At 41.8% G+C, this 11634-nt stretch overlaps 1 protein-coding gene across 35 annotated transcripts in view; it reads left to right on the top strand.

The window, feature by feature from the left end:
- The window catches only part of rbm47 (RNA binding motif protein 47), a 30149-nt gene extending 21030 nt beyond the window's left edge, over positions 1-9119 (top strand). For 7 of the 35 annotated variants that reach the window (XM_080463908.1, XM_080463938.1, XM_080463939.1 and 4 more), the window contains 6 exons: positions 3263-4124; positions 4457-4787; positions 5209-5232; positions 5665-5874; positions 7350-7570; positions 7668-9119. In XM_080463908.1, coding sequence (XP_080320034.1) covers positions 3294-4124; positions 4457-4787; positions 5209-5232; positions 5665-5874; positions 7350-7570; positions 7668-7916 — 1866 coding nt within the window. In that variant the 5' untranslated portion in view covers positions 3263-3293 and the 3' untranslated portion in view covers positions 7917-9119. The remainder of the gene's footprint in view (positions 1-3262; positions 4125-4456; positions 4788-5208; positions 5233-5664; positions 5875-7349; positions 7571-7667) is intronic. The other 28 variants (XM_080463927.1, XM_080463924.1, XM_080463925.1 and 25 more) reach the window with 5 other exon arrangements.
- The last annotated feature ends 2515 nt before the right edge of the window (positions 9120-11634 follow it).

The following is an 11634-nucleotide window of genomic DNA, read 5'->3' on the forward strand; positions in this document are numbered from 1 at the left end:
TCTCACTTCCCTTTCTCCCACACTGCCTTTGGTTTTGATTTATTGTACGTCAGTGGCAACTTTCTGTGTGACTGGTCATTATTTTTTAGTCTGTTGTTTTAAATTTAAAGGGTGCTACTTTAAAATGTTTTTCTCACCTTCTGTTCCATATTTAATGTGTCTTGTGCTGGAAATAAGTAAGATATCAGGCTTGTTGAAGCTACTGTGCTGCCTTGTGACCTTGTTTTGAGGTCCCTGGTTGGACACTCTGAAGCGGTCGCCTTCACGTGCACATTTGTGCACCTACTGCCAAGATGGCGGCTTCCATAGGCTTGCTTTGCTCAGTAGAAGGGATGACTGTCACTCAGGATAGAGCAACAAACTAAGGGATGCATTGTTCCTGACTGTGGCACAACGCTTAGACTTTCTTTCCGTAATCTGCGATAAACTGGGGGTCAAAGGGAGTTTTGTTGACATGCAAGCATCTGAAAAAGAAATCTGCACAAACATTCCTGAATGACGGTGCTGATTTAATGATTGGACCTTCAAGTATTAGGGTAAAATATTCTTCCCTTTTTCTCTCTGTGAGGAACTTCTCTTGAACAATTCCTGGGCTCATGTGATTATTTGAGAAAAAAGATGGGATTTGCCATCTACAGTCAGTTCACAATCTGCAGAAAGCCCGTAAAAGCTTGTGTGTCCGGTCATAAAACAATTCTGTGCCCCATAATGTGCTGTTAATACGTAGAGAATCAGGTGCTTCTATCAATCATAAACATAATGTGATGGGCAGTAACTAGAACATCTGAACGGAGCAGGAGATTGGCACTGTTACCCAATCAAATCCTTGATCTTTAACTTCCTTCACCGGCTCACTGGCTGTTCCTTTCCTCCTGTTCTGCTCCGAGGTCATGACCTTTGACCAGGTCAACTCTGTGTCTGAGCTCTGAGTGTTTGTGTAGATTATGTTTAACTGAAGAACTGCTGGCAGTTCCTGTTAAACTGCAACAACAGTGCTGGAATCATCACAGAAGTAGTGTCACACCAGAGGGGCCCCAAGCTCTTCCTTTAACCTGCTGAGACATCTTCTGTAAATCTTTAGGTTCTCTGTGAGTAAAGGTTGTGATTTGTGTTCCCTGCAGTTAATTATCTACCTGTTCCTGCCTCAAGTTTCCTCCTCCCCTCTTTGTTATACTGCAACATGTGACTGCATGCACATACGTATAGGGCCGCAGCTTCTACAGACTTTCGATCACAGGCCTGCACGTGAAATACTTTTTAGTTTTGTCCTCAAATACTTTCTCTTTTGTTATATCCCCACTCCTTTTGTAGCAAGTATTCCTCTTCAAATACACTTAAATGTCAAATAAACCCTCTCACATTAAAACTGCTCTAGTATTTCTAATGTTATGCAAAGGAAGAGAGATTAAAACAGACCATGTGAGTTTCACTTCACTTGTGACACAGTCAGCACTGAGGAAGTTCAAAATATCTCCAAGTGGTCAAAAGCAGGAAGCAGGCAACCCCACACCAAGAATGAGTTTTGACACACAAAGCATCACAGAAAAAAAAAAAATGGGAGGGGGGGGTGCTTGTGTGTGTCACACAGTGCATCGACCTCACAGCGTTACATGGCTACGTTTTATCACGCAGCAGAACTCCCAAAGTGAATATTGTCCTCCCTTTGTCATCAGTCTGGCCAGATAAGGCCGATAAGAGATGGAGTCATGTTAGCACTTCACATGATAGAAAGGAATGGAGGGAGGGCAATGCAGAGCAGTCAAAGTAAAGAGAGACAACAACTTTAAAACAAATCATGGTTCAGTGGGTTTTAAAGTAGCAAAGGACTGGGACAACCTTGGTGATCTTTTCTTTTGAGTAATAGTTCAAACTGTTATTCTCAGGGATCAGAACCAGAATTCACATACACATAAACAGTTTTCAATATATGTTTGTTAAGAAGGATGTTTTTTTTATAAAAGCTAATGTCACCTCAACCTGTGTCACCATGCAGTGACCCTCTGCTGGTTAAAGATGGATGAGGAAACGTCTCATTCTTCCTCATATCATGTTTGACCTGAATGCCCTTTGTAAATCAATAAGACATTTTCCTGCAAGGAGACATACAGTATTCCTATTTTACCACTTTGTTATTATATTTAGCGCATCGTTTTGCTATCATATTACAGTAGCTGATAGTATACTGATGTGTGTGTGTGCGTATATGTGTGCGTGGCAGAGTGGGATATCGGGTCGGGACATACAAGTGTGCAAGTTACAATGGTTGCTTGACTTTGAGGTGTTCTACCTTCACTGACTGCCTCACCTCCCTCCACCAAAATCCAGGCAGTCTTATGACCCACAAAGAAACACAACACCCACCTCTGTAACTATCAAGAGCCTCGTGTGTTATTTGGCCTGTTTGCTTACATGACATTTTTGGTCTGAAGTTAGCTGCACGTCCAATTGAATTGCGTCCCTCAGTGTCATACACAGCGTGGAGCTTTGCGGATTTAAGATTGCTGTGGATTTTTCCGTTCTGAATGCCTGCTATGTTGGAAAATAACACAGTAAGAGGTTTAGGCTTTGGGAAGCCGATTTCTGATTGTTCTCTGTTCCTCTTTTAGAGCTTCACCCCTTAATGAGTGGGCACACACACACACACACACACACACACACACACACACACACACACACACACACACACACACTAAAAGTGACGGACTTTCAACTTTCTTATCGATAAAGTGTGTGTGTGTGTGTGTGTGTGTGTGTGTGTGTGTGTGTGTGTGTGTGTGTGTGTGTGTGTGTGTGTGTGTGTGTGTGTGTGTGTGTGTGTGAAAAGGCTGTGCATGTTAATTTGTCTTACACAAACTGGTTGCACACACACACACAGCATGTGACCTAGTCATTCTTAGTGAACCTTGAACTGCAGGTTTCAGGGTTTACAGCCCTTCATTCTCTTTGATAAGCGTCAGAGGTCAGCGAGGGATGTGAGGGACTCCAAAAAACAAGGCTGTAAAAGTGGTGATAATGTAAGGCGTCATAGAGATTTATAGTTGTTGTATTTCCACTGTTCTGTGCAGGTCACATTATGTGTCTTAGTTGGCCAGGCAGGTAATCTTGTGAATCAGTTTGCTTTGACACAGATGTGGCCTTGTTGGTCAAACTGTGCCTCCTGATCACTGCCCTGTTCCCTTTTTGATCGTATTGACTGTTGTTACTTTTCTCTATTGCATGCTTTGCTAATGCTTGCCAAACTGTCACTCGTGTCCCTCTTTAGGCTCCAGATCTGATTGGATGGTTTCATCAGAATGACAGCCGAAGATCCTGCTTCTTCCTCGACTATGAGCAACAACGCTGCACCCTCCAAGCCCTCCAAACCCTCCTCCCTTCATTCTCTCCATGGACAGATTAACGTCCCAGAAGGTGTTGCTGGTGCGAGCAACGAGGCCGCACTTGTGGCCCTGATGGAGCGCACCGGCTACAGTATGGTTCAGGAAAACGGCCAGCGTAAATACGGCCCTCCTCCTGGCTGGAGCGGTCAGTCTCCTCCTCGGGGATGTGAAATCTTTGTCGGCAAGATCCCGCGGGATGTTTACGAGGATGAGCTGGTCCCGGTCTTTGAGTCTGTTGGACGCATCTATGAGATGCGCCTGATGATGGACTTTGATGGGAAAAACCGAGGGTACGCATTTGTGATGTACACAGAGAAACACGAGGCCAAGAGGGCCGTGCGGGACCTCAATAACTTCGAGGTCCGGCCTGGGCGGCTGCTGGGGGTCTGCTCCTCCGTGGACAACTGCCGTCTTTTCATTGGTGGCATTCCCAAGACCAAGAAGCGCGAGGAGATCCTGGATGAGGTCTCCAAGGTGACGGAGGGAGTCTTAGATGTGATAGTTTATGCCAGTGCCGCGGACAAGATGAAGAATCGTGGCTTTGCCTTTGTCGAGTATGAGTCGCACCGTGCAGCAGCCATGGCACGTAGGAAGTTGATGCCCGGACGTATTCAGCTGTGGGGCCACCAGATTGCAGTGGACTGGGCTGAGCCAGAAATTGATGTAGATGAAGATGTGATGGAAACGGTGAAGATCCTCTATGTCAGAAATCTAATGATGGAGACCAGCGAGGAAACAATTAGACAGGTGAGAGTGACTGACTCTGCAGTTTAGTGCTTGACTCAAATTACTAAAGGAAGGAAGTGAGAGACATGATCCGAGGTGTTTGTGATTCTGTCCGGACATTTTTCCAGTAAAGTCCAAACAAATTACTTAATTACTTAATTAATTAATTAATTAATTAAAGACTTACTAAAAGCAAGGAGGATGAATTTCAGCTTTAAAATGTAATTGTTCCTGCAAATTGACGCTTTATTTTATTAAATTATTATTTTTTTGAAGGATAGAAATTCCATTTTGTTTTTTTAGCGGTTTCCATGGTTCATGGCCACAACCTTTTCTTTCCTTCTCTCACCTAGGTTTTCAGCCAGTGGAACCCTGGATGTGTAGAACGCGTAAAGAAAATTCGCGACTACGCTTTTGTCCACTTTACCTCCCGGGACGACGCTGTGCTGGCGATGGACCACCTCAACGGGACAGAGGTCGAAGGATCGTGCATTGAAGTGACGCTCGCCAAGCCAGTTGATAAAGAACAGTACTCACGCCAGAAGGCCTCGAAGGGAGGAGTTCCTGCAACCCCGGAGGCTACGCCGCAGAACTACATTTACCAGTGTGATCCCTACACGTTAGCTTACTACGGCTATCCCTACAACACCCTCATCGGACCCAACAGAGATTACTTTGTTAAAGGTAAGAATTCATTTTTTCTGTGTAGCATTAGTAGCAATCAGCCGATGTTTCTTTTTTTAATAAATGTTGGTAACGGGAGAAACATTAACATCTCATAATGACTCCTAGAATGTGTTACTGAACGAGGAATGACAAGCACACTGAGTCAGGCGTACTATGATTGTGAATTGGTCATGATGATATAGATATCGAATTAATCTTTGTTGACATGACAGGTCTCACGTTTTGAAAACTCTTTAACTGATGGGTTTGTGGCTTTAAAATCAGACCTGTTTAAAAGCCAGACAACCCAAGCTGATACACCAATGAATGCTAATCCCATTACCTTCAATGACTGATTCCATATGGTTTTGGGTGGTAGCAATAAAATCTATTGGAATCTATTTTCAACAATCATTGTGTTTTGGTTTTCTCTCCAAAGGATTCCCAATGATACAGAACAATGGTAATCTCTCACATCCTTATTCTTACTTATTCTTTTAATGAATATGTTTTCTAACACCATACTTTTCTTGCTGTGCTGTCACCTCCCATTTCATGCTGGGTAATTATCAAAAGCTCACAGAACAAGCTACAAACATGGAATACCATTTCACAGTGCTGGGAATGCCCATACCTGCATATCTAAGAGTCAGTACAGTGCTCAGGAGCGATGCTAAACGTGACACCAAGAACTTCCAAAACCAACAAATATGCCCTGAGGAAATATTGCTGAGAGGTTTCCTGTTAGTGCTGCTCTCTGAGTGAATTATTGCCCCGACGTTAGAGATTAATAGGAACTTTCTAGTAAAATAAAAGCCCCCTAGCAAAAGTTATCTCTGCCACCCAAGTCCCAGACCCCAGCCCCTTCATCATATTACTTTAATTGTATTTTAAGCAGGTACTGTGCGAGGTCGTGGTCGTGCTGCTGCAGGTAATCGTACCCCTGGACCACGGGGGTCGTACCTCGGAGGTTACTCTGCCGGTCGCGGCATCTACAGCCGCTACCATGAGGGCAAGACCAAGCAGCCCGAAAAGCCATATGAGCTGATGCCCAGTCTGGAGCTTGCTGCCTCCGTCAACCCAGTTGGCATCAAACCTGGCACAAGTCAGTGAGATAGATACATCCATCTATGTCGTTGCCCATCTCAAATGCCTTTACTAAACCATCCTTCGCATGATTATCTCTCCTGTGTGGTTTGAGGAGCTTTTTGTAAATCGTCACAGCAGTTATTGGCTGGTCATGTGCAAATGGAGGTCCAGTCAGAATACGGTGGTCCTTCCGACATGACCAGAAAGTAACTGCTATGTTTTATTCCTCATTCTGTTCCTCGTCTCTCTCTTACCAACTTTTTCACATTGCGGGTGCTCAGACTAACAGCAGTACTGTGTGATGGAACCCAATCGGGTGCATGAGTCAGGGCTTGTTTCAGCAACTGATGAAATGTAAACAAAAACTAGCAATATCTCTGAGAGGCAATCCAGTCTTTCAGCAAAGCAATCTGAATAGTATTGCCAAGTCTTATCCAACTAATTGAACCTGTACACTTCACAAAATGGTGTAGCTGGAACTCATTTAATTGGCTCGTGTTTAGCCCAGACATCCCACTGTGCTGAGGTTTCTGCAGCCATTTCGGACTGTTTTCGAGAGTGTTTGAAGAAATGTGTCTTTCCAATTGAAGAGGCTGTTGGGTCTTCACACAGTGCTGTTAATGATCTGAACACACTTGTACTTCTGCAATCATGTTTTACACATGCACTTAGGTTTGCCTTTAATTTTTGAAGATGATTGATGACATCTTTTAATTTTTATAAATAACTTCTGGTGGGGGGTGTTATAAGAAAACAAAAAAACATTTTCCTTTCTATCATTCAACAATGACTATGGTATAAAAGATTGTGGCTAATCTCTCTGGTGTCTTGAAAAAAGGATTATTTGCTGGTGAACGAAAAACAATTTATTTCTTTGTACCTTTCCTGACAATGAGAGGGAAATACATTTGCACTTACAAGAACACAAGGAAATAAAACGGCATAGCTCAACAGAAACCATTTAACCAAAATTAAGTTTCATTTTGATGTGAGTGAGTCATTTAAAGTTGTGTACATTTTAAAAATGTACAAGGTGGAAGGCTGAACATTTGGAAAGAGAAACATAAAATGCAAACACTGGTATTAAAAGAAATCCCTCCACATCAGAACTGTTAGATTAATTGTCTTTAACATATTAATTTCATTATCGGTTAATGCATTCTGTAAAATGGACTTTGTTGATGTTCCTTGATTTGACCTTAATCTGGAGCTCTGTGTGTGCGTGCACGTGCGCACGTGTGCGTGCTTGTTTACTGGGGTTAATCCACAGTTGAGTACCATCACACCCGAATCACACCCCGATGCCAGTTTGTGTCACTTCTTTTTTCCTTTTTCACGTGTGTCATATCTCTTACCCTTCTTTCCTCTCGCTATTACATTTTGCATTCTTTTCATTGATTCTCCTGTAGCATCAGTTGAAGCAACCTGCTGTGCTCTCTGGTCAGCGTGTCTGTTATCCAAGCTCTCATTTCTCTGTCTTTCTTTGCGCAGTGGCATTGCAAACACTGGGTGGGCAGTACCCAGTGTTTAGTGCCCCTCCTTCAGCCAAGCTGATGGAGGATGGAAAGGTGCACACAGTGGAGCATCTTATCAACCCTCTGGCTATACAGCACTCTGAACACACCACTGCTACTGCTGCTGCTGCCGCCGCTGCTGCCGCCGCCGCCGCCGCCACTGTCTTACCGGCAGTCTCGACTCCCCCACCTTTCCAGGTGAGTGTTTAATGTATGTTTCAAGCTGATAAAGCACGAGAAAATCCAGCTCTTCAGATTCAACACAATCCACTTTTCTCCCTGTAATATTCCTCAGGGACGTCCAATCACTCCTGTCTATGCGATGGCCCACAACGTACAGCGCATCCCGGCCACTGGCGGCTTGTACGGACACGGCTACGTCCCCATCACAAACTACACCAACACGGCAGCTCTGGCTGCTCTACAGAAAAACGCTGCCGTGGCGGCCGCTGCATACGGAGGCTACGCCGGCTACGCTGTGCCACAAGCCTTCCCAACCGCCGCCTTCCCACTGCCCATTCATGATGTCTACCAGACATACTGATACAGCCACCGTGCCTGTGACTGAATGACATCGGTCCTAAAAGTAAAAAAAAAAAAAATCCAATAAATACAAAACGGAAAAAAAAAACTCATGAACCTGACGGTTGTAGACCGTAGAATGGCAACCTGACATCTCACAATTGTCTCTGTCAGCCGTGGCCTGTGTCAGACGAGTTGACACTATATTGTTGTTGTTTTTTTAAATTAGGCTGCTTGTTGTTGTTTTATTTTCTCCTTAATACTGTAACAAACAGAAGACAGTCCATCCCTCCAACAATAACCAGAACGCAAAGTAAGTCAGACTCAGCCGCTCATTCCTGACAGGAAATCTGAAGGTACGCTTGAGTATTTATGAAGAGAATACGCATATTTAAAATGTTATAAGCCTACACAAGTATGAAAGAAAAATAAGTTTTTGAAAAAGAAATACATGTTGAAGAGGAACTACTAATAACTGAGAACACCACTGAAGGCTGCAGTCTCTGGATATACTATTTTCTTTTGTTTCTTTTTTTGTTTTAGGATTTTTTGGTCAGTATATAGTATTTTCTCCAATTCTACACTGTAGGTGATGCTGTCCATCCAAGCTGTTTGAATGTTTATTCTTTGAAAATGCCTGTTTGGTACTCTTTGGTTTATTTAGGTTTTTGTTTGTGCTCAGTTGTTTTAAATGAAGGTTTTAGGTATTCTTCTTGAGTTTTATTTGCCTCTCATTAGTTTGCTTGTTTTACTCCCCTTTCAACCTTTAAAATGTGTTTCTCGGCTTTTTCGTCTACTGAATATTGCAAGGGTGGCACAAAACTGTGGGCAACAAATTGAGATAGAAAACTGGATTTTCTTTTTTTTGGGGGGTTTTAAACAAAAGGGGCAAACCAGCCTGACACATCGTGTGTAACTAGACGGTTCCCATCTTAAATTGTGCCAACAGGGGGCTGAGACTGAATATAGTAGGGTTTTTTTTTTTTCCTCTCTTGTATGTGTTTTTATTGTCTTATAAATTGTTTTGACTCTTGTGAACAAATATGGACAGAAATGAGAGATGGACGAGAGCGATCCATCTCATAAACAGCTCCTGCATTTGTCGATGCTAACCCCGCCAAAAAAAAAACACACGAAAAAAAACAAAAACCACTGAAAGCTACAAACACTCCAGACTGATGACTTTAGACTCTGTGCCTGACTACAGTGCCTTACATCTTTGTACTGTATGCACAATGCTCGTCTTTTTACCGTGCCTTTCCTTAAAAAAGAACAAACAAAAATAAAAGGCTAAGCCTGTAGCGTTGGCCTAAGGTTTGCAGTTTTCTCCGTTCATGGTTCCCATTTATCAGGTCTGAGGTCTTACTGTACTGAGGTGAGACCAACAGGTCTCAGCCTCTCAAGCCAAATGTACGGAGGCTATACCTCTTTTCAAAAAAGCTCCTGCAATAACACTCCATTGTCTCTCTGTTTCTCGTCCACCAACTGTGGCTGACCGAGGTGCACTTAAAGCGTATTTATATAAAGGCAAACGGTTGCCTCTTTCAGATGAAGTGACAATAAATGCTGGGCATGATTTCATGTGTGAACTGGACTCGTTTGGCTTTTTACAATGTTTGTATGTATGACTTTTTTTTTTTTTTACATGAAGCGTATAAAAGCCTTTTTTAAATGCTCAGTGGAAACAAAACTCTGCTGTTTAGAGAACACAAATTTTAATAATTATGAACTGGGGATAACGGGAGAAACGTCCCACATTGATAAATGATTACCTTTTTACAAAAACATGCCAAACTTTTGTAAAATGTTTTTCAATCCATTTCAATTTCACTTTTATTTGATTGTATTTATTCTCTATTTCCCCACTATAGTTTTAATAACGCGTCACTAAATCTGACTGCTCTGGATTTTGAAACACAACTGCTTTATTAAGTACTCCTGTAGTATAATGCAGCACCACAGCTTTGTACACAGAGGTCATTTATACAAAAAAAAAAAAGACTTAGTTTCTCTAAAATAACCAAAGGTTTAGATTTAACGATACATTCATTTTTGAAGGTTTAGTTTGCGGAGGTGCTGAGCTCAACTAATATTTTTCCTGCCCCAGTTGGGTTAATGTTAAAACATTATAAACTTCCTAACCCAACCTTATGAAGTTATCATATGCTTCAATTCTAATCTTATTGATGATCTGAAGTAAAACGGGCAACTTTTACCGTTTGTGAAGCCAGAACTTACATCAGAAATGATGCACAAGTGCATTTAATTAAGTGGCTGGTGGGTATAAAACATTGCTCCGAGTTCTTGAATCACAGACTTTTGTTTATATTTGTATGAGTTTCATCTCTCCTCTGAAACTGGATTTAATGTAGAAAACAAACTGCTGGTAACAACATTTATTATCTTGTATGATGACAGTATGTCGGGATATATTTAATATATGCATTATGTGTGTTGTGTATGAAGTGAGAAGAAAAGGTATAATATATTATGAAAACATATTTCTTTTCCTTATTTACACCTTGTTTAGGGATAAGTCAGAGTAACAAGAGTAGAAAAAAAGCATTTGTTTTTTTTTGTTTTTTTGCCAAAGTGTCCAATAGTTTTTAAACTTTCAAGGTTATTGCTCTTTTGTTATGTGTAATTTTGTTACTCTTGCTTTATTTGAACTATAGCTGGTGTTAGGAGTGGGAACACTGAGGTCTTCACGTTCAGCCACACTTTATCAGTTTCAGCAGCAAAGGTTAAAGCTGGTTCACTGAGGTGTTACAACCCGCTGGCACTTTGAGCCGCCGGTGTTGCAACTCTGTCCGTCAGTGTTTGGCCAAACTGTTAAAGGTCTAATAATGATTTAGCTGCCATCGAAATTTCATTGGCGGAAAGACGATGTTCTAGTCCTTGTTCCCCTCAAAACACTGGCTTCACTTTGTATTACCTGCATTTCACCCACGCTGCAGCAGCAGGCTGAACCTCCTGCATCGATGGCGCGGAACTACATTATGCCATGTTTAATTTACCTGTTTAAACTCTTCCTAGTGTGTGCCTTATTGCCAAGATGTGCCCTTTGCTATACCTGTGTAGACTTATGCAGACTGTTTTCTATCTGAAGGTTTGTTTAAAACAAAAACTGTTCTGCTCTGTTATATTTATAGCTATACAATAGATGAATAAAGCATTTTTGAAAGGAAAAGAAGCCGTTGTCTTTTCATGTTTTCCTGTAAAGCGTCTCAACTGTGTCTCTAGCTTCAGATTAAAAAGGAAAACAAGGAAAGTACTAAATAGGTCAGAAGTTTCTGGAACGCTCCGGAATTGTAAGACTTCATACATCAGCCATTATGATGCAATGTGCTGTGGTGGAGAAGGAGCAAAGTATTGGGACAATGTTTCATAAACGTCTCTGTGGCAGATGAACTTTACTCTAGAAACATGCTGTACCCCAGCAAGAACTTCACGGAGGATTTAAAAAGTTGTGACACGGTGCAAAATGTGGAGGAACAAATTCAAAGATGAAGATTTTTCTCCTGTCAAACAACTGTTTCAAAAACTTTCCAAGGGTGACCAGAATAATAAGCATAAATAATAAGGATACCAATGAGAATCAGTGAGCCCAAAAAAATAAAATGTAAATCCTAAAATATTGATAGATCTCAAATTTGAGCCACAGTAGAAGACATTAATATGTGCGTTTAATGGCAGTGTCACAAAAACGCACATTGACCCGCAGTTTGACCCACATATCA

Source organism: Lipophrys pholis, assembly GCF_963383615.2.
Source record: "Lipophrys pholis genome assembly, chromosome: 5".
Classification (NCBI taxonomy): Eukaryota; Metazoa; Chordata; class Actinopteri; order Blenniiformes; family Blenniidae; genus Lipophrys; species Lipophrys pholis.